At 40.6% G+C, this 24,495-nt stretch overlaps 1 protein-coding gene across 1 annotated transcript; it reads right to left on the reverse strand.

The window, feature by feature from the left end:
* Nucleotides 1–438: 438 nt before the first annotated feature.
* Nucleotides 439–24,229, reverse strand: LOC104957934 (zinc finger E-box-binding homeobox 2-like). Its single transcript, XM_010785608.1, has 8 exons — nt 23,980–24,229; nt 5,744–6,031; nt 3,983–4,192; nt 3,036–3,229; nt 2,761–2,872; nt 1,057–2,540; nt 756–933; nt 439–491 (listed from the first exon to the last, which is right to left on the reverse strand). Exons 1-8 carry the CDS (start codon nt 24,038–24,040, stop codon nt 439–441), a joined length of 2,580 nt encoding a protein of 859 aa, XP_010783910.1. The 5' UTR covers nt 24,041–24,229.
* Between the last annotated feature and the right edge of the window lie 266 nt (nt 24,230–24,495).

The raw sequence follows: 24,495 nt of genomic DNA on the forward strand, positions 1-24,495 counted from the left end.
TTCTTTACACAATTACAAATAAAGTCAATGTATTGTATGACACAAAGTTGTGCTTCATTCTGAGTCAATAATAAATTCATTCTGCCTTCAACTGCAAAATTAATTGTGGACTGCACCGACATCCATGTAGCTGCCCCCCACGTAAGATGAACCAAGCAAAGTTGACATACTCAACATACATCTGTGCTCTTAATTTTACATGAAGAATTTGTGAAATATTGGTAATAACAGGTTTAAATGATTATTAGTAATTTATATAATTTTCTCATAGTAGAAGAGCAGACATGGAGCCAGATGAGAAAAGCAGAATATACAGCTGCCATTTTCCACATGGAAAAGAGAAAGGGCCAAGTGTCACTTGGCCCTTTCTCTTTTCCATGTGGAAAATGGCAGCTGTATATTCTGCTTTTCTCATCTGGCTCCATGTCTGCTCTTCTACTATGAGAAAATTATANCTTTGTTGCAGACCTTGCACTCGTGGGGACGCTTTCCTGTAATTAATTCAAAGAAAATAGTTTCAAACATTAAAAAAAAGAAGATGTACCAGCTTCATTTGTATAGAAAAGAGTAATTATAAACATCTGTCAGGCAGTAGCTTGGCACAAAGAAACTGAAACAAGAGGGAAGAGCCAGCCTGGCTCTATTCAAAGGTAATCAAATCCTTTCACCAACATCTTTAAGTAATGCATATTGTAGTAACCTATAAACTATAGGAAATTAGATATAATGTAAGCGTTTTCGCATATACTACTGACCTGTGTGCTCGTATTTGTGTCGAAGCAGAGAGCTGCTCTTCTGAAAGGTTTTTTCACAGATGTCACAAGCGTAAAGCCCTTCATCGGTCTTCTTCAGTCTCTTCCTCCCTGGTCCTCCATCCAGTCCGTCATCCATGAGAGAGAGGTAGTCCAGAGCGCCGCGGCTTAACACCTCACCCTGAGCAGGAAACGTGCAAATATATAATTTGTATTGTTCTAGTTCTACACATTCGTACAGCAATGCTATCGAATATAGGTTTTAATTCTTAACAAAAAAACCTGAAAGTGAAGCCTTACACACCATAAGAGCTTGTCTCTCCTGATGGATCTTCTTCAGTGTGGCCTCTGCGTCTGCCTCCATCATGAAGGCCATGGGAGAGAGAAACCCAGGGCTGTTAGCTGGCTGGCTGAATGGAATCGCTGCAATGCCGTCATGTCCTGAAAGCCCTAAACCAGACTGGTTGAAGATAGGAAATCCATTATACAATGAACCTGGAAACACAGGAGCTCCAGCCCTGCTGAAGATAGGGTGGTGGTGGAGGGGGAGATGAGGGGATGGACTTGGTCTCTTGAGCTGCTGGTTCCCACGCTCTCTCCTCTCTCCTCGGGCTGCATTACCATTTACAGTTTTGTGTCTCCCCTCATGACCTGAGAGCTGCTTGGGCAGGGAGAGGTCGAGGGGCTCGTTCTGTCCGGACCACGGGCTGCTCTGAGGGGAGGTCAACTCAGGGGGACAGCTGGTGAGGTCCAGGCAGAGCGGAGAGCCAAATCCTGATGGAAACCTTCTTCTGACTCGAGGTGATGTCAGCTCTGGGGAGTGGTTGATTGGATGGCTGGGGCTTCCCTTTTCCTGGTTTGGCCAGAAGGCTCGTGAGGACCGGTTATCGTGTGGGGGAGATTGCATTGCGACTAAAAGCTGCTGCGGTATAGAGTGCCAGCTGAGCTTCTGTAACAGTGATTTGTTTTCGGAGAGGCCGTTGGTTGCTTCACTTAGTTTGCTGCTCTCTGCTTTGATAGCAGATCTTGGGAAGTATAAAGGTGGTGAGTAGTGGTCTTTGCTGCGTAGACCCTCAGGCACCTCCATTGCCTCTCGGTTCAACTTACAGAGGTAGCGCTCGTGTTGCAGGAGCACTGCTACGTTGGGGAAAAGGTGGTAGCACCAGCGGCACGACATCCCAAGAACACCTCTCTCTCCCTCACCTGACCTCACTGCCTCTCTCCTCCTGTCGGGGGAGACCTTCATGTCAGCCCCTCCTCCGTTGAAAAACCCCTTCCTTTCCTCCATCGCAGCTTCTCCTCTGTCCATGTCCACATCTTTCTTCACCTCCCTGTGAAGCATTTCCTGCAGCATCTGTTCAAACTTGGTCCCAGTGTGCAGATAAGGCAGCAGGGTGGTCCCTTTCAGTATACTGGTCCTCACAGAGAGCTCTGCTGAGGAGTCCCAAAGCTGAGCCAGGTCTGACGCTCTGGGGAAGCCCGTGGTGTTGGGGTCCTGCAGGGAGAGATGGTTAGGATCCTCTGGTCCTCGACCCAGAGGACCAGCATAACCTTTGGACTGTGATGCAATCGGAGAGCCCTTTTCAGAACTGTTTCCGCCCCCTCCTCCTGAGGGAGATGTTGGAAATGAGTGGTGGAAGGAGCTTTGGCTATGTCCATTAAACGCACTGCTGGCTCCTCCTGTGATCCCCCCCCCATTCAGGCACTTTTTGCTGCTTAAGTGGGAGCTGTAGGAGCCGGAGTGAGAGAAACGCTTCTTGCAGTTGGAGCACTCGTAAGGCTTTTCACCTAAAGGATGACACACAGGCGGGATATATTCGTCAAAAAATGTATGAAAATAACTTTTTATAATGATCTTTGCATGGATCTTTTTTTACTTGTTTCCTGTCAACACTTCAAGTTATGTTTAATTTAATGACATATACTGATAAGTAACAGTTAATGATACATTGGAAACAATGACAATTAGAAGGTTGGCACAACTTGGTTGAGGGGTTTTTGTTCTCACCGCTGTGGATGCGGAGATGCTCTTTGAGGTGGTGTTTGTACTTGAAAGCTTTCCCACACTGCAGACATTTGAACTTCCTCGTCTCAATGCCTTGATCCAAACCGAGGACACTCTAGGATGACAGGACATTGTTATTAGTTGATTGCAGGGTGTGAAGAAGTATACACAAAGTTACAAATAAATGACTTTAACGCAACAACTTCTAAATCATAGAATAAAGTTATGACAATGTGTCTCTTTGCAGACATAGAAGTTGCTCCTGCTATGTATCTCACCTTGTCCTGCATTTGGTTATGAAGTGCCAGGTGCCGCTCCATCTGTGCCCTAAGGGTGGCAGTGTATCCACAGAGTGGACAGACCATGTGGCCCCCCTCCCTCTCCTGACAGTACTTGATGTGGTCCCTCAAAGAAGATCCTCGCTGAAACATCCTGTGGCAGAACGGACAGGCCTGCTCGCTCCTCCCTGCATCTGAGGTCCAGGAATAAAGGTGGTGTTTTAAACGGACAACAAAATTCAATTCTAAATAGATTTTTGTTTGAACCGGGTAAAGTTGTGATATTTTACTCAATCATTTTTTTAAATATAGCACAACCTGTATGCATGGATTGCCATATACAGTTGATGTGACTAGTGTCAAACTGGATGATTAGGTGATGTGTGTTTTCAGCATTAGATTAACATAAACAATTTAAAATATATGATTTATCACTTTTATATAAATGTCAGCCTGCATCTTAAAGGTGGGGTAGTTAAGTTTGAGAAACCGGCTCTAGATACACTTTTTGTTATATTCCATGGAATGCTCTTAACATCCCGATAGAAATGAATATCTAAGTGCTTTGACAAAAAAAACCTTAAAAAAACGTCATCTGTGGAAGCCGTGGTACTGTAAAAAGCACGACCAATAATTTTAGCCGGCCCGGCTAAAATAACTGGATGGCCTACCTGCCTGTCAGCCTTCCATCTGTGCACAAACTTATCTCGTGCCCTCATTGGTCATGTGCGCGTTCGTGTGTGTTGGAGGAGGGGCTCTGTAAGGAAGTGGCAGATTTTTTTTTTGTGTATTTTCAAGTTCGAGCGCACTCGAGCTGGTTTCTCCAAAATTACCTACCCCACCTTTAATGGTTTCTCATTCTAATAACGTACTGATTAGCTTAAAACCAGTCATGTTAGATTTGTTTCATTATTATTGAGTGTCCTTGCAGCTGTTCCACCACGTACCTGTCCCCTCAGGTGAGCTGTGCTGAGCTCCAGGAGACCAGATGGCCGGGGGCAGCTCGTCCAGCCGGCTGCCTGCGTGGTACGCTGCTGCGGAGCCGCTGTGGTTCAAGCGCTCCAGGAGACTGGTTGAGGTAGAGGCCTTCTTCAACTGGGCCAGAAACTCATAGTGGGCCAGGTCCTCCAAGGAATTCTGGGAGTCTGAGTTATTGCCTAGGAACAGAGAAGAGCGTTACAGAGGCACAGTAATATAAGTAATAATAATAAAAAGAATCATTATCATAATCGTAATAATGCTGTCAGTCAAATGTATCTCTAGCTTTGTTAATTGTGCTTTTTTTGCATTTATTTGTTCACGTTTTTTTGTTTAGTTTTCTTTATTTCCATCTGATAAACTCAAATTCAAACAAACAAATCCAATATACAACTTTAAGTTTAATAAGAAAATAAAAAAAGTTGGCAAACTAAAGCATGCTTTGTTCAACCAGAGGTTAGTTCTTACATGAAACTGTTGAGCTGTTTTCTGTGATTTAGGAAAATATTGGTAAAAGTTTCCATTTTTCTTTTTCCCATTGTGCTAAAAGTCTCACAGAAATAAAACTAAATTGTTCCCGGGAAGGCAGCATTAAAGCCAAACAGAGAATAAAAACAGGATAATAAAAGTGTCACCCACACTGCACCAAAGAGCATAAACAATATCCAGTTATTTTGCAGATTGATACATTGCATTTCTACATGATCTCGCCTTCTGGGTTTTTCATTTTACCTTTGGAACATTGTCAGTGATTGCATCAGTGCAATTGAACCTATGATAAATTCAATTTTTGAGAAAGAAATGTCTTTGTGTGAATGAGTATGTCTCAGACTGTATATTTATATGCTAGGAGAGAAGGGATAACTTGTAAAGAGACATTGTGTGATTGTGCGGCTGAATCTAATGGAACTAAATTGCCTTCTTAAGACCGACAGATAGAACAATGTATTCAGGGAACTTCTTGGCCAGATATGAAACTTGATTTGAAGAACTATTTCTCATTTGGGTCCTTGAGTGCAGTGACAGGCAGACAGAGAGAAAGAAAGCCACGTGAAGAAGAGAGGGCGCTTCCTATCATGAATCAAGCCAGTCAGCTTACAGCGACTTTGAGGAAGATTTTTCAAATGTTTGCAGATGTTGGCATATTTTGAGCTGTTTTTTTATGTGGTGAAGGGAAGAGCTTGTGCGGTTGAGTGTTGTAAAAACTCAGCTTTGCCTTCATCAGGCAAGGCCAAATCACACGAGGCGAGGGAGCTAAGTGATTGTTAGTAGGCAAGCCGAGTGAGCCTTTGATCTCTCCTAAATAAAAGGGAAAGCCTCGCGTCGCACAGTGCTGATTTCAGTACCGTAACGTCACCTCTTTGATGCATGGAAATATTGTGACATTGTGTGGGATTACTTATTTTGTCATGCTTTCAGAAGGCTGCCTTTTCAAAGAGAAGAGTGAAAGAAAGGAACAGCTTGTAGGGAAGACATGGTTTCACAAGGAGCTGATATGAAGGTGTATCTAGAGGGCTCTGAGAGGCATCATGAGACTGCTGCCGTCTTGCATCAGAAAAACACTGAAAACTTGTTTACACGCACAGTGGGGTCCTACACAGCACTCTCATACAGTAAACAGATCACATTTTACACCTTGCACACTTCCTTGGACATGCCTTTGTTCTAGAGAGGCTTCTCAGAAACTTCAAAACAAAAGTTCTACAGGTTTATTTTAGTTTATAGCTTACAGTATATCCTCAACGGTTCCTGGTCTCCCTCCCTGTCGGTGGCAGATGCTGTGTTGGCGTCTTCTGTCGCCTCCGCCTCCCGCTCCACCTGCGGCCAGTAGCTCCTGCTGCCGGGGCTGAGGCTAAGCGGCCGGGTGGAGTGGGCCGGGCTGCCGGGCTCCTCCGTCCCCTCGCTGGGCGTCAGGCTCGTCTTGTCCAGGCTCTCCTGACAGTCCTGGGGCTCCAGGCTCCACAGGCCCACCTCATCCTCCCCCTCTGACCCCAGGGAACTCACCTGCTCAGCATCCACTGTGAGAAGGAGAGAAAGAGAACATTTAGAGGCGTGACAAAAGACAATCAGATTTGCAGTAGGCCTTTTGCTCATTAGGGAAAACAATATTGTATATAGTGTTGTATAATAATCTACAATGATCAAAATGAAGGAGATAGTTGATTTATTATTTTTTGGTTTACATGATTTTTTAAATATAATTCAAAAGGTAACATTCATGAGTTTCTAATAATTTCAGCTTGAGATCAAATTCAAAAAGATCAAATGCTTGTTTTCTCTTTAAAATGTAAGGAACTGAAACTAAACAGGGGAAAAAAACCCAATAGAAATTCAAAATGTTTAGTAAATTCCAAACTACATCTTAACTGTTGTCAATGACGAACAACAATATCATTCCTTTTAGTTCATGTTAGTGTTGTTCCTTTTTAAGCAAGGGAAACGAAATCCCTTCTGAAGAAATTCAATGTGTCTTATCATGGGGAATGTATGGCTTTATGTGGTATTTACAGATTATGATCATTACAAGCAGACACGCTTAGTGTGCAACATATACATTTCTTCAAAAATAAATGTACAACTGTATTAAGGATGTTCTTAACTAGAAATTAAGGCATGTCAAAACTCTTACTAAGCTTTGAACTTAACATGAAACTTCTGACACTATATAAAGAAGTGAAATGTGGTTTATGATAATGGCAGCGTTACATACACTAAATGCACTTTAATACAGGGGTATCTCCTCTTGCACTTTAGGTATCTCTTCTATCTTCTCTTGCACTTTATATGTCGTTGCTGCTATATTGTACTGCCATGTGGTAAATACTTGTGTGTGCTGCTCTTGCTCTTTTGCACTTTTTGCATATCATGTATTTGTTTTTGCTATGTGTATAATTGTCATGTTCTTAAATGTTTTATGTGAGGGACTGCGGATGGAAATTAGCTCCAAGCTAAAATCCGGCATATTTACACTATTTGCATTTTTTTGTTTAAAGTGTTCATTAATTCACTAACCCTAACCCTGCTAAATAAACGATTAAATGAAATGAAAATATTTATTTATTTATTAAGAATCTCATCCATCTTGATGATCCAACTTTCTAGTAAAATATATATTTTAGGGTTACTATTAACAATTGTTATTACAATGTTTATTTAAATTTAAATGTGTAATTTTCAGGATTAATCTCTAAAAAAAAGGTATGAAATGGAAAAGTGTATTTTGAACTAAATGTGTTTGTATTTGTTATTGCTTTCAGAGAAAACACAATTAGTGCGACTGTAGAAAAAACATTTGTATGCCTTAATGTTTCACACATGTGCGGTATGTTACTTGTGATGCAGCAAGGATATAGTGAATCAGAAATAAGAAAAGATAAATAACATATTGTAATTTAAAAGTGTTCCCTCGGTGCCCAGACTGCATTACTTTTCCCATGGCAAAGACAATAAATGACAATCACAAGCACATGCCTGGGATTTCAGCTGTAGGCTCTGATTTCCAAGGATATCTTTGAGGACTCTCTGTTTCCCTCTCACTGATTGGCAAAATCTAATCACAACCAAGTAATGACCATTAAAGAAGGCACATAGACTCTTTGCCAGTGCTTTAAAATATTGGAGAAAGACAAACCATTATCAAAGGGTGTGCCAAAACACAGAGGGCCAAATCTTATTTCTTTGTTGTAAAACTCTTTTTTTTTGATGTCAGTCACAGTACAATATTGTGACGCTTCTTACTAGTTTTAAATAAATGTTGCTCTTTCAATTATTTTGTTTATATCACGGTAGAAATAATGTTTCACAGCTCACTACATTTTATAAAACTCAAACAAAATGTTTGATTAAAATGACAAAACAACAGTCAGTCAATATTAAAAAAGAAAGAAAATGTTCATTTTACACGGAGCTGTTTTAAAACCACTCTTGGCTGGCGGACTCAATAATTGAAGAGAATTTAGCTTTTGACACATTCCGTTAAGGCCCAGAGCCCACAGTGACAAACGCCAGCGACTGTTCTACATCGGAGGAAACATTTCAGCAAATGTCATCAACTTTACATCGAGAACACACACACAGATTGTACACTCACTCTGTTACTGAAAGAGCAAACGGGACCCGGTGCTGAGGAGGGGGCGGCCCGCAAACACACACCTAAAACACTCAATGTACACACTAGTTTGATGAGTATATTATCTAATCTCCAAATACAACACCCACATGTGTATCTGTTTGTATCATCTAGTTGCAAAACCTTCCCCAGCTTCAATACACCTCCCAAAAAGTGAGCTCATGCAAAACACTATGGGCTAGTCATCTAAGCCTAACATGGGGAGGAATGACTTGCTCTTATGGGGGGTGAAATTGGTAATTACATGTGCTTCCCTACAGCAGAAAGCTATGAAATGATATGATGTAGTTAAGGTTTGACCTGCAGGAGTTTCCTTGGATAATAGGACATACTGCTGGGCACTAAAAGAGAAAGTCTGTTCCGGATTAGCATCAAATTGGCTCTCATTTTCTCTGCAATGACAGTGAGTGACACTGAGCCTATATGTGCTGTCATTAAAGCCGCAACGCCCTGGGATGGCTTTCATTATCGGCCCGTTGATTTATTTATTTGGAGAGTGATTGCATCCTTCAAATTGTTTCATTTTTTACTTTGGAGCAGCCAAATCTTTGAACACCACAGGAGGTTTGGGATTGTGTTTCAAGGTACAAAGGACTTGTGAATTAATGCAATGTGCAATAGTTTTCCGAATGTGTAATTTGTTGGAAGATGTTGAGCAGAAAATAACACACACAGTAGAAAAGAGTTCACTCTTATTGTGCATGCACTGTAGTGTGCGTGGGAAGAACGTGACTCATATCTAGAGAGTGCTAACCGAACTGTGCTGCATCATGCTTGACAATGTCGACCACTTATTCTGGGGACTGCATCTGATGTTTGACAACAACACTGTTTTCTGATCAAACACTGCACAACTATTTAAATCTGTCTGTCGCTTTCACTGCATGACAGCGACTGGACGTCTGAAAGATTGATGGTGTGCCTGCCAGAAAGAAGTCTTCTTGGGACACCAGTGTTATCGTGACAAAACACACCACTGTTCTGTGGGCTTGTGATCTATTTTGAAACTTATCGAAAACCTTAAAAATGATGACCTGCAGCAGCTCTTTTATTATTTACATTGTTTAGTTAGTTTTCCAAAGCTAGAGACGGATAACGCCTGATAAAGTCATAAGAAGATATATATGACACACAAAGAAAGAATCTTCCCACCACAACACTAAAACACAGACCATAACTTTAAAGAAGTTACGTAGGACTGGCAAAAATGTAAATCTGAATTTATTTTGCACTGACTCTCTTCAGCAAAGAGAGCTTCAGAGCCGGTCTAATTCTGCACTGTTTATATCCCAGAGGGCATCTACTGTATAGCAACACGCTAAGCTGCAGTTTATTTTACGACGCACATATGTGATCTGGTATTGACTTAGTAATTATGTGGGTAAATGGTAAGCACGGAATAATTACCTAGAAATTACCTTGTTTGTTTCTTCTGGTTTTAAAGGCAACAAACAAGGCCAGGCCCAATTTACCACTCAATGAAATTGTTACAGTTCTGTTGATTCCTTCAATTGAAGGTCCGTATAAACAAAGCCAGAATAACTGTAATGTAATGTTATCAAGCAATTTATTAGACTTTACTGTCTTACACCAGATAAAAACCACCTTATAAATAATGTATCTATTTATTTATGTAATGAAATATCAGTTTAAGATTTTTTGATAACAGATGTTAACTTTTTTAGAAATACTGTCTGAAATGAATGTTTCATGAAAGTACATTTTTTGTTACAAACACACAATATAAGCCACTCACAATATATAAATACAAAAATTATAATAAATACAAAAATTACTTCAAAGTTAACACAGGAAATACTATCAAAGAGTCTTTTTACGTTTTGAGTTTAGTTTTTACAATTTAAATATGTTTTTAATTTATTTGACGTTTTACATGAAATTACTTTCATACTTACATTCTAATCCAAAAGTTATCCTGATACACAAATTAATAAAATCAATGTAGCTCTTCGACAGAAACAATGATTACCATGCCACGTTAAAGCAACATCTGATACATTTCACACAGTAAAAATGTAAGTGGTAAAACTGCCTGAAACTTAATGGCATAATTAAACACATACTGACGCAACATACTTTTGTATCCAAACTATTTTTGCCATAGAAATATATTTAAAATGTTAATTCGAAATGATTTAGATTTAGTTAATGTAAATTATAAAGCTACTTCCATACTGGTAAAACTGTCACGGTTTCATAGGTGTCTAAAGACCTGCTATTTCGAACTCAATATATTACCACAAGAGTCACGGACACCTACACACCCGCTAACCAAAATGCAAGCTCAGGAACATGTGTGCATTGTCATTTTACAGTACCTATTTCAGCTGTTTAAAGACGAAGTGTATCCAAATTCATCTGTAGAGCGTGTTCATGTTGATGATGACCCATCTTGAAAAATATTGCAGAAATCAACCAAGTCATTTAAAGAAATCTCACTGTGGCAGCTATTGTATTCATACCTGCTCTCTGACATTTGTGCAATGAGTCAAGGGAGGACCACAAACAAAAACAAACACCTCCCACCTCACCTCCTCGATCGTAGCAGAGACTCAAAGTCTGTCACTCAGGGTGATGGCTCCCTCTGACTCGGGCACCTACTCTGGTTTCGTTTACCCTGCCCTAACAACACTGAGAGGGTAAAAAGGACACTAATGCCTATGTGCAAATTAGGTTTTATCTTACTGCCTTATTTCAAATGCACCAACTACATAATCAACACATTGTCATTCCATGAACTTGATCTGCAACAACAACAACAATAACAACAAATTAATATTTTTGATACATGATATAATTAAAAAATCTTGTCCTTTTTTACATCTGTTTGATTCCAATAATATTCCAATGTGAATTTACTGTAGTTGACTTTACAGTAAACTTCCTTTTTGTGGTTGTCTCAATTTGGAATGGGACTCTATATTTTAATTTATCCAAATGTTTCACAGATTATATCATAAAGCTGACAGCAAATTGAAGATTAAATGCTCTAAATTACATGTTAACCAATAGGAATGGTGGTAATGTGATGTTGTGCTGCACATTTATTGCATCTCTGCGGCCAGAGAGAAGGAAGTGCAAACATTCTTGTCTAATGATGGTGAAAATGACCACAAGCACGTTGATATGAAAGTCTAAGATGTAGGGTTAAGTTCTACTTCAATTGATGACAGTGGTTTCTTAGCCGGTTGGCAGTTAGCCACACACACACAAAAAAAAGTCTGAAAATGGCTGCCGGCGAGTATAAATGAGACTGAAACTGTGACACTGTGATAGGAATTTTAAAGGTCATATTAGTGTGGAGGAGGAGATGCTTAAATGTGTGGTGCACTTTGTGATCTGCATTCTTGCACTGTGTTTGGTACACAGTGCTGTGGTGTGTAATGTATGTTAGAGAGAGGGGCTGACAAGAGTGACACCGAGTTTCAGAAACAAAAGTGCATGAAGAATATTGCACATTGCATAAACTAGAGCAAACAGAATGAAAAGGTGGTAGAGAAAGAGTGAGATAAAATAAATTCAGGGGTGAGGAATTAGAGAAGAAAAGGAGAAGGAAAGAGACAGAAAGCAACGGCGTTAAACTGTCCCTGACACAAATCCTCTAACTGTGAAAAACACGCTACAGAGGGAAATTCCCTCAACACTCACACACAAACTACAAACTAGAGTACAGAGAAACACAGAGAGAAAAAAAGAAAAAAGACTAGTATTGTGGGCACAAATTAGAAGCAAGACCGGCCTGCTGCTGCAGAGGACTAGCCCATGATCAAAAACAGCATAGAAATACATGATAATAACTGTGTGTTAGTGTGTGTGTGTGTGTGTACGCAATAGCATGAACATCCAAAAAGCAGACAGAGGCAGAGTTAAAGCTCATGCAGAGCCACAGCAGCAAAGTCACGGCTCTGTGCCTTTAGATGTCCCGCTCATTAGGAGACACCACCCTGTCAGAGCATTCGGACCACCACCACAGAATGTGCAGCCGAGTGGCAACATCTGCTCTTTGAAACACTCAGAGGCGCGCAGAAGAATCAAGAAATAAACAACAAGCTTATTTCCCCATATTGATTAAGGCTCTGCAAACACATCAGCGAACAAAACTGCAGCGCAGTCCTGCACTCCAAGCTGTGACCTTTGAATTGACAACAAACAATGTAATTGAAACTATAGTGCCTTTGTTCTCTGTGGCTTTTAATGATTCTGTTCAATTAGGGCCCTTGTGACACAAAAACAGAATCCCTTTTGGCATTTTATTAGCTTCAAAGCCACCGAGCTATTCTCTGATACCACACTCACAAAGTTGATTCGTCAACCAGTTGTGCTTTTAGTGTGACTTTGTGCTGGTGTTAGTTTCATTATTCACATATGAACTCGTTCTCAGTCCGATTTCAGAGGAGCCTCTGCGAATCAAAGCACGGCCCCAAGACACCGGCTATAACATGCTGTGTTGTTGTGTTCAGATGCCATGGCCGCCGTGAAAGTACCCAGACATCAGAAAATCGAATGAGATCAGTATCACTGATCTGTTATTCTCTATCTGCATGTCTCATCACGGCACTAAACAGAGAACCACATCTGCTTAGTGGAAACCCGCTCTCATGTGACTTCAAAACAACAGCAGATTAAACTAACAGTAAAGTAACAAATAAGAAATATAAAATAAAGTGCAGCAAAACCAACCAAACAAAGTAGTGACTTACTGTATGGTCCGTGTTCTGCAGGGCAAGTTAATCTACCTCGAGGTGAAACTGAGTGGGCATTTACTGTCATTAGGTTTAATCTTTCACCTTCAATCAAAGTTTCTGTTTTTACATCTGATAGGTCTAAATCTCCTCCTACTCATTTTTGCACTTGTACCCATGCATTCTGCACATCTTTACTTTGAGTGTGTGTGAATGTACTCCTTTTGTAAGGTTTCAATTGCCAAACATGTTGTTGTTATTTGAACAAAGTGTATTTATTTTTTATTGTGAAAACCAAGCATATGACAGGATTATTTCAAACAGCATCTCCTATGCTAGAATATCTTTCTGTGTGTTTATGCATTTCAGATAGAGACAGAAAGAGAGAAATAGGAGATGTAGATCAATAATTACTCCACAAAAGTGAGTATACGTGCTGGTGAATCAGCTGTGACTCACTTGAAGGTGAACTGCATGAGGAAAGGCAGCAGACGGGGAAACACACTCACTGCATGTACTTTCATCCTCATGTAGATTCCCACCGAGCCATGTATTCTTAGATTGTGGTCAACTCTAGACATCCATGATATATTTTTGGAGCCTATAATGATTTTAACTTTTTAAAGAGTAGACAAGTGCCTCCACAGGAACTTTAAAATGAATAGGTTAAGATTTCTCCCAGGTAGAGCATAGAGACACAAGGATACTGTGGCTGGATAATTAGCTTGTTTAATGTGTCATTAACGTAATGTCTTCTACAGGCAATGTCAGGTCTTTCTAATCAAATGTATGGGGTTCTTCCCCTGTTTGTTACAGATAAGATCAGAACGCATAAAAAAGAATAGGACGTGTATACAAAAATGGGGATCAAAGTTTCACATTTAACATTTGAATGTGTTGGAACAGGTCCAAAGTCTGACTTGAGTTTTTACACTTCCTGCCTCCTGTAATTTTCCCATTAACAGACCCAAAACTATTTATACAAACTATAAAACATGCTAACCAGACAGAATGGATTTGTATGCATAAAAATGCAGCAATCAGTTTTTCTCTTCTCTGACAAGGTGTGAGAGAAGAGGTGTGCATAAAGTCTTTGTGGTTGAGTGTCATCTTCCTTTGGAGGTTTCCTGTATGCTGCTGCCTACACGTTTGCCGCCATATTTACCTGTCCTTGCGACCACCACAATGACATTTGTCAAAAACATATTACCACCTTGTTTGACACCAGACTTTACCTTCAGAACAGATATGTGTGACTTTCTGCTTTAGTGCAACTTTTTGTGGGTAGCTTGCAAAAGGCAACACAGTCTTCTCTATAGTTACAGAGTGAAGATGAGAAGATTTTTATTTAAATGTAGTTAATAATAAAAATAAAAATAAAAACTGCTTTTATGTTTTTACCATTTATCAATACACCAGAGCTGTGATATCATGGTTTTAAAATGCACGTCACCCACAACACTAATGGTGACTGACACTCTCTGATCTCATTCTTGTCTCTTTCTCGCTTCCTCATTACACATCTGTATAAACTCACACCCAATACAGTTTCCACTGGATTATAAAGGTTAAAAAAACAAAACATGATTGATATCATTCTGGACTTCCCTTCTATGTCATTGTCGCTGAATTGTATTGTTTGACTCATATACCTTGTCAATGACTCACCAGCAGAGATACATAGACTATTGTATCTGTGTTGAGAGACCCTAGTTGTGAAAACAAAGACTTGTCACCGTGTTTAGGCTCAGTGCTGTTGTGCCCTGTGTGCATCTGCTCCACAGGCAGGACTGATGTTGGTGAGAAAGGTTAGCTCGGTTAGAGGAACACGTTATTTTGAGTTGGCCCTTCGCCTCCTCCTGTGGCCCGCACTGGTTTCCGTGTAGCAAGGGATCGGTGCTGGAATGCAGTAACGGTCACAGAGGGACCCACGCACTCACCGCACTGTGAATCAAAACCCAAACTCCACTTCATTAGACTCCTGTCATTGCAAAGACTCTCACACCACTCTATAAATACCCCTGTCTCCCCCTTCCAAATTTGTTTTCCCTCTTTTTTCTTCACACATGAAAATGCTCAGGGACCGTTCCAGCTTTCTGATGTGGCTCTTTATTTTGTACGTTGTCGCAAGAAACCACACAATAGTGGCTCCTTTTGAATATTAAAACATTCTCTGACGGAGCACAAAGGTTCTGAAGTTTTTTAATAGGGCTTCATGCTAAATAAAACTTCTCTTTGAGCTTAACAGCTATACAATGTGGGATTTGGTTAGTTCAGCTCGAGCTGCAACTTTCAGTTACTCACTACGGGAGATTGTTGTGAGGCTGAAACAAATATGCCTGGTATCCCACTGACTTTGGTCTGCTTCAATCATATATAATCTGTCAGAGGTGTTTTGCATGATGTGGTGTTCTTGAAACACGACAATTTGCTGCATTAAAGACAAGAATGTCCAAATCTAACCACTCAGCAGATTTAACACGCAAGATACAAGATTCCTGAGAAAGCCACATTAAGATAATAAAAGATCAGAGCAGGCCATGTGAAGGTATTCACTACACATGCACCCACATCATTTCAACTATCATTGAGCTCTTTCACTAAGAATAAAGAGTATGTCCTAGTCAGCAAAAACGACAGCGACTATTTACTAAAGTACAGGATGTAACCATATCTAAATGTAAGTTGCTTTATAATGAGAAATGTTGTTTTAATAGACAGAGGCTGTAGATGAGGCCTGGCAGCCAGTTCATATGGTTAACATACAGACGGGGCGCCATCCTCTGGCGTATGCGGACATTACATCCTCCACTCAAAAGATAATGATACACGGAAACATTTCAAGTGACCACATCTGACCTCCAAGGCTTTGAAACATAGAAAAGATGCCTTTCTAATGTGTCCCTCTGCTTCCATTTTCTTTCTCTGAATCGTTCCTCCCATTTCTGCACACACATCTTTCTTTCTCTCGGTTCCTGCCTTTTATTTTTTTTATCACTTTCTCTGCTCCTTTAGCACGCACACATAAAGTAATACAGGCAGCAAATATAGGAACACACACACCACCATTAAACTGCTGTCTTTGTGGTTATGCAGTTCTGATTAAGAAGAGGTATGACATCCATATGTTTGTTAGTTACAGCTGTGTGTGTGTGCGTGTGTGTGTGTGTGCGTGTGTGTGTGCGTGTGCGTGTGCGTGTGCGTGTGTGTGTGTGCGAGGCCCAAACTGACGCCTTGAAAAAGAAAAAGTAATTAAAGTCATGGAGAAAAATGCAAATACAGCAGAACCGCACGAGAGTGTGTGCATGTCATTACTGACCTGGCCCAGTTGCAGAAAAAAAAAATGATGGCAAGAAGAGAGAGCGAGAGAGTTAGAGAGAGAGAAACCTCAAACCGGCGAAATAATGTATATAAAAAAGACTCAACAAGAAGAAAGGTTTAAAAAGCAAACTTTAGGAGTTTAAGAGGATCTTTGATGTGTATCAGAGGAGGAAAGCAGCCTTGCGACTGGGACGACAGTAATTTTAAGTCGAAGCAGAAGGCTGGCTGGCTGACTGGCTGCCTGGCCGACTGGCTGACTGTGGGCTTTGATGGCGCTGCCTGTTTGAAGTGGTTTTCGGGGGATGGGAGCAGCGTGTGGTGTCAGTGGGACAGGGGAGGCACTCAGGGAGAGGGGGTGGGGGGCATGATGGCGACCGTACAGGACTTGCGGAGCACGGGCTGGGAGGGGCAAAGGATTGATATGTGGAAGGAAGGAGAGGGGAAGAAAGAAAGACACAATGTAAAAAAAGACTGGAAGGGATGGGAGTTGGAAGAGTTGAGATACAGAGAGATAAGGAGGAGGAGATAAAGGAGAAACCAGGGGATGATCAAGAAAAAGGAGAAAGACAAGAAGAAAGAACACTGAAACAGAAAAAAGAGAGACTCACACAAAGAAAGAGAGAAACAAGAAAGGCTTAAGATGAAAAAGCTGCACATTTGAGAAGGGGAGAAAAAAAAGAGGTGACAATGAAGTCAACGTTCCAGATTTGTGTCTGAAATGCAGAGCCCCTGTCCCAATATCAGGCCTGGACACATTCACACCTACCTATTACTTGTATCATTTAGATGACGTTACCTCTCTCTGATATGCTGCCAGGCGGCCTTATGACTTACTTCCTCTTCCATCCCTCCTGCATGCTGCACAGATGCACTGTATATCATAACTGCACGGTTTCCCTGAGGTATGTCTACACAGCAGAGAAGAACATTGATTCTGTATAACTTCAGAACTTCTTTGTTGTCTTTGCAATTTTATTAACTTTGACTTGTATTAGCCACCAACTTTTTTGATTAAAAACCTTCCCCTTTTTTGCACTATCAACAGAAACATGACAACTTGTCAAACAAACACCATAAAAAATGATTTAAAGATGAGATAAGACTATTTTCAAGATTGTTACACATTGATAACTGAAATAGGGGACCAGTGTACACTGATATTATTTGCTTGCTTCCTTTCTTGCAGAAAATACTTCCGGTTTAAGGATCCGGTTCTTTATCATACCTGAGCTATCAAAGATTTTGGTATTTGCAGATAAAATATTGCACGTAGCTTTCCTGTCTGAGCCAAGAGTCCGAGTTTGTGTTAATGCTTACAAAAAGAGCATTCTTATGACTTTACAAAAACCCTCATATTTTTCACAAATGTTGACGATGACATGTGATGTTTTGTGGACACATTTCTTTGAAAATACTTTAATGCTACAACATTAATAACATGATTGAAGGACTGACTGTAAAAGCCTCTAAAAGTGTATTGTACTAAGTGTAAATGTGTAAAAATGTGATGTTGCTAGCCAAAGAAACAGAAAATGTGGGAGTGAGAGAGAGTTGGAGACAGATAGATGGAGCTGTGTACAACATATAAAATGTTAAGCCTTGAATGTTACAGGTGTGTGTGTGTGTGTGTGTGTGTGTGTGTGTGTGTGTGTGTGTGTGTGTGTGTGTGTGTGTGTGTGTGTGTGTGTGTGTGTGTGTGTGTGTGTGTGTGATGTGCAGGTCAGATGAAGGTGGTGCCAGGTGATCACAGGTACAGGGAGACAGAGGAGGAGTCCGTTGGCTGACCTCTTCTTGTTGTCAGTCCAATTTCAACTTTTTTCCTGACCTGGGTTGATAGAAGTAACAACCCCTGTTTGCAGATTCAATTGATAATGGGAACTATGCAGCTTTTTCACAGAAATTGTGCAACATTTTGTTTTTTTATGTTTATGCAACATATGATTTTCACTATTTACTGACTTACAAATGTATAATTGTATGATTGATATAATTGATAATATACATAACCCTTAGTTGATCTCCTAGACTGATTATTTGATCTAAAATCTGTTCTTTAATTGTTCTCCAGATAATGTACTACGTGTTGGCCTATATGGTATCATACAACTCTAAACCATAAAATACAAATGCATCCATATCACACATATCTATTGTAAACTCCCTACTGTTAATCCATATAGATCATGTGTTTCATATAGCGTTAGTTTGTGTATGTAGTTTAAATGAAAACTGGAAAGACAGATGCACATGAGACTATTTGGTCCAAAAAACATTAAAACAATTAGAAAATGGACTCAGTGAATGCTACAAAGAATGAGAGACAGGCAGAAAAGAGGAAGAGAGGCAAGAACCATGCACATGTTGAACTGATGAAACCAAATACATCAGAACGCTCAAGCTTTTCTGGCCCCGTAGGTGATCGACACAGATACTAAACAAATGTCCCGCCACTCTTGCCTCCACACACCACATATCAAGCTGTTCCTCTTTCAACCTGCTGCTCATAATACTAGATCCTTTGCAGGCATATACTGGCACACTCTGAGCAGCTCTCCTGTCTCTCTCTGTCTCCTTGTCTTTCTCTTCTTTCTCTCTCTCTGCCACCCATCTGGGCCTTGTAATACATGACAGCTGAAGCAGGGTTTCCAAATTTAATTTGAGGTGTGATAAAACAGCACATATCTATAAATTGTGTGCAAAGAGCCTGCCTATCTGGATAGTTTTAACCTCTTTCTTCTGTGGAACATGTGCAGCATATCAAACACACAATACCCACACAGCACCAAAGGAAGATCCGCAAATAGACTTAATGAGACGAGGAGTCTTGCCAAAGCAACGACAAAGAATGTAATGATAGCGCTGCAATGGCATATGTCAAGAAAAAGAAGGGATCAATTTGAAACTTCAAATACAGTATGGAAGCCTTATCAGATAAAACGCCTTTGATGTGAAAATAGAAATGTCTTTATGAGTGTGAAGTCGCAGTACAGTTGGTGTTAAAAGTGTGAAAAGTGTGTACCCGGTCACCTATACACACACACACACACACACACACACACACACACACACACACACACACACACACACACACACACACACACACACACACACACACACACACACACACACACACACACACACACACACACACACACACACTGAGCACTGTGGCTATTAGAGTAGTGTTACAGTTTAAAGAAGTTTTATTTATCCTGATGAATGCCTGGGATTTTGCTTTCATCTACGGGTCAGATTGTGATTGTCTGAAGCAAGAATGTATCTGTGACATCTGAAATTAAGGAGATAATACAAATCCAAACAATCATGTGCAGGAGCTAATGTGGCGGAAAGCCCCTGGTTGTGTATTAATAATGTAATGGCACAATTTTCCAAATAATTCCTTCTTGATTGACAGTAAGGCTTGGTTCTGCTCGGTCTAAAGCATCAGAAAGAGCAATAATCGAATAAACATGTGACAAAATACCAGAGGGACTCAAATCAAGGGATTCCCCATTCCTGCTGTGCAGATCTGGCATCACACACATAGAGCTTGGATGGGAGAGATCTGTGGCACTTGGAGCTGTGGGAACGTTGAGGAACAAATGAGGAAACACTTATTATCCCACACTCTGTCGCCCGTCCCATCTCTTCTGTCTTTACCCCTCAGCCCCTCCATCTCCTGTCTTCTCACGCCGAGGAGCTGTTTTCGCTGTCTCCAGCCCTGTCAACCCCATCAGTTCCCACCTCTGTCATCCTCCTCTCCTTTCTTCCTCCTCTGTCCCTCCCACCCGCTGGTTCTGACGCCTGGGCTGATCCCCTTGAAGAGTCCTGGTAATAAACTGTGGTGCCTGCGCTCTTCATTGCTGTCTCGCTCTCCCCACCCCTCATCCCAGCGCGCCGATACATCTGCCGTTAAAGCAGGCCCAGTCCAAAAGGCCCGGCCCCTCCACTCTGTACTGTACAAGCACGTCGGTCTTGAACGCTAAAATGTTTCCCCCCTATTCTCTCTCTTTCTCCTTTTCCCTCTCTTTTTTGCTGCCCGAGTCCTTTGTGTACATTGTGCTATGCTCACTGTGGCAGCACTGTGCCAGAAAAAACACACACAAACACACACACACACACATGTATGCACACACATACACAGTCACAGACACACAGCTGGGCCCCAGCTGCATACAAAGACTGGGGTTTGGAAATCAATGAAGGAGAAAGAAGAAAAGGGGAAAGGAGTTTAAATAAATTGGCACTTGAAAAAAGAAGAAAAATGAGAAAGAGGGAGTGAGGGAAACAGGGAGAGAGAAAGCTCTCTCTTAAAAAGGCACATCAACTCAACAACAGAGTGAGTTTGTTTCATGGATTAACAAAGCAAAAAGTGCAAGGCAACAAGACTAAATATGTTTGTGAGTGTGTTCATGAAACACAATCCTACATCTGATTCAACAGTGCATGTTTGAATGAGACTGATCAGTTGTGTGTGTCATTCTGGCAAAGAAGCCTGCTGAGCTTGAGGGAAGGGGAAAGCCCGGACATAACACAGCCAGGACACTTTAAACAAGTGACAGTCTTTTTAAAATGAGCACTGCAGATATGGATTAAAAGGTAGCTTCATCACATTTACTTCAATGCATTTTTAAACACATTTCAGTGTATGAAAATGTATCATGGCATATTTTTGTTGAGAGAAAATAGATATCATCTTGAATCATTGTCCAATCATTATAAAGATGTTTGCCTCACATACAAAAAAGTGCAATTACAATTGAGAAAAAAACACTTTTAATGATGAGAAAATATGAGATGAATTTGACCATTAAGTGGCTTACTAAGGATGTAAGGCAAATGTCCCCATGGTGCCAGAAATCATTGGTGTGACTGAGTGTGTATACAGGCCTGAAGAGGGATATTGAACTGTTGGCTATCAGCTAATTAATTCACACTCTTTGAAACTCTTTTACTCACAGCCAGTAAATATGGGTCGTCATTTCAAATGCTTATGCTTTGTCTTAGGACTGTTTTCAATCTGCCAGTAATTTCCTCACGTTGCCCAAGATTGGTGAACATTGACAGTTTTATTGGGGGAGACAGAGACATAATCAATTGGCGCCTTGGAGGGAGAAGAAAAGTCCGCCTGTGTTTTTTCCTCTTTCTTCTGGTTTGGAAAAGATCCCTGAATCGCTGTCTTATGAGTCGGGCCTGCCAAATTCATTTGGTTTTATCAAGGACCTTTAACTCCCAGCTCGCAGCCCGGCACATTCCGAATCCAACACAGGGCTTTAATACACACGTTTCTACATGAGACAAAGATGTATAAGCACTCACTCACAGAATTTTCACACATATGCTATGTATAAGCATGCCATCAGCTCAGGCATGCATGCAAATTCACTAACAATTCTTAATGCAATTGGGGAAAAAGCTGCTTGAACTTATGCTCTGACTGATATAACAAATTAAAGATGAAATACTTTAACATGGCATTTCCAGTTTTCAGATTCTCAGATAGATATCACTGTATCATCTTTCTCTTTTCTTTCACTTTAAAATGCCTTCACTTTACCACATTCCCACCATTGTTGGTAAAACGTATTGGAAATTGACCAGAGGTGATGCTTATCTCTCTGTAAATTAAAGTAAAAGGACTGCTTTCCCTGGTGGTCTGATATTGACAGGTCCTTGTCAGTAAGTGTGCTTTTTTGCTGATAGCTTTTACGGCAGTGAGATGGTGCTTATTTGTGAAAAGGAGTGCAGTCGGTCGACAAACTGGTGTCGTCAAAGGTGAGAGTGTGTGTGTGTGTGTGTGTGTGTGTGTGTGTGTGTGTGTGTGTGTGTGTACGCATGCACACACAAGTACCCGTTATCGCTCGACAGCCAGGGAGGATCTCACCCTGGTGACACTCTGCCGAGCTTCACACCTCTCTGAATAAAATGAGGAAACACTTACAGCAAACTAATTAACTATATAAGTAAACAGACTCCTTACAGCCAATAGGTTTAAGGCGGTTGTGTGTCAGATCAGAGACAAACAAGGACCCTGCGTGGTTTGCAATGTCTTTCATTAGCCTCAAGGAATACAAAATAAAGCCGGCAATGTTGTTGTATGTGTTTGCTTTTGGATGTTTTTGACAACTATTTATCCTCTCAACAACAGGAAAATGACAAAAATATAAGAGATTAACTTAATTATGTGTTTTTTACTAGGGTTACTGCTATGTTTGCATTGGGGGTATTGGTTAGGTTGGTTTGGGATCGCTTTCCCTGCAGCACCTAACAACTTTACATTAAAAGCAGCCAGCAGCAAGACACTGGCATGCACGCATTATAGTATAAGAATCATTTAGTATACAAATAATTTAAGTTTGATAAGGTTTAAGTGTTCAAGTTTAGATTTAAATTGCTTGGTGTCAAGTTAAAATTAGTGAGTGAATGTCAGTGAATCATTTGTATGTGTTTTTGGTTGAGAGAAGTAGGATTGACTCTAACATAAATGATCTGTCCTCATCAGCAGGATAGAAGAACAAATGTTTATATGTTTATTCATGCCCATGTGTGTATCCTTACTACTGTTTGAGAGTTCAAAGCTGTAAACAAGCACACACACACAACCTCACAAGTACCCCAAGCTGTAACTAACAAACATATGGATGCGTGTAAATTAAACTAAAGAGTCATACATCGTCACAATCAGAACTGCATAACCAAAAAAAGGCCAGTTTTATAGAGTGCAATACCTGATGCACAAAGTCTCAACAAAGTCTATTAACTGAGCAAACAGTCAGCACGGTTGTAAAAAAAATGAATTCACAAAAAAGAAAAAGGGACACCTAAAGCTTACCACTAATTCTAGATTGGGTGATTAACAGTAAGTATGTTAGAATACGAATGGTGTTTCACATGCCCATGAGGCTGCTTTAAATCCATGCCTCACATTTTAAATCCTATAATAAAACTATAACCAAATTGAGTTACGTTCTTTTTCAAATATATATATTTAATTGTGTGCCTGTCAAGATTTGACAATAACTTGTGAAATGTTTAACATTGTAGTTTAAGAAAAATCTTGGGTTTCGATCAGTTGAAAATCGCCCCTAAACTATTTTTAACTTTCCTCTCTAAAAGACATCCAACTAGGGTTAAGCAATATTGCAAAACAGAGAATAGAATATTAATAATTAGGAAACAGGCTATGAAGTTTCTGTTTGATAGCATGTAAAGTAACAAATATCAAGTCTACATGTGAGAGAAAGTCCCACTAAAGTATGATCACAGTAGATTACAAGAAGCCTTTCTGTTTGACAAAAACAAATCTTAGTTAAAATAATAAAAACTAAGTCTAACTTTCCGAGGAGGTTTAAAACAGTGGGGATGCTTTTAAATAATAGATGATTTACCACTTATTCAGGAGACAAAAAATCAGGTGTATAAAACATACAAGGGTCATGAGATTTCACAAAAAGCGAGCAGCCAAAGATAGTGGGCTTTTATGTTAGGGTTTTGCCCAGATGTGTGTACAGATCAAATAATCCCAGTGGGTGCCAGCCTGACGAAAGTTGACTGCTCATCCCTGCAATTTACGCTGCAATGCAATCATGAGCCATGAGAGCAGAAACGTGAGTCTGAAACATGAATGTTGTCAAACTATGTGCAGCAAACTACAGAGCGATAATACAATACATTTAAACACAGTTTTACTACAAACTGCAGAAGAAATCAACGCGGTTCGGACGAATTCGGCTCCTGTCCACTGCAGCAACATCGGTCTGCATCATTTAGGCTACCGACTTATTAAAACTTTCCAGCGCTGCACGTTTCTTACCTCGATTCCTCCTGGGGTTGGCTTGTTTCCTTCGCTTGCCCCTACTTTCTTCTGCCATCATCACGCTTTATTTTGTTTCAGAAAAAAGTTGTCCAAGGAGCGGTGCGAGTGTGTGTTTGTCCTGAGAGCCTGCCTGAGAATGAATGGTGATGAGGCATCGCCTTCGGTCACAGCGGGAGACTCAGACCTTGATGGGACTCCAAGCGAGGCGACGAGCCGCGAGGAAGAGTGATGTCAGCAGCAGAGGCGGCCCTGAGGTCAGCCTTGGCATCGTAAACGTGCACCTTCCTCATTTACAAAAGAGACAATCCTATGTTAAGACCTCCTCATAGACGCCAGTAATAAATGTCGTTGTAATTTGACAAAACATTGTCCCGATTTCGTACCATGTCTTTAGGAGAGGGAATCCCAGGAGCGATATATCCGCATGTTCTGGTTTTTCTAAACGGGGGAATACACAACTTGTAGCCTTTTCATTCATGCATCGCCTAAATAACACGTTATACTTTGCTAGAA

The sequence above is a fragment of the Notothenia coriiceps genome, unplaced genomic scaffold (genome assembly GCF_000735185.1).
Source record: "Notothenia coriiceps isolate Sejong01 unplaced genomic scaffold, NC01 NC01_scaffold00028087, whole genome shotgun sequence".
In the NCBI taxonomy this organism is placed as follows: Eukaryota; Metazoa; Chordata; class Actinopteri; order Perciformes; family Nototheniidae; genus Notothenia; species Notothenia coriiceps.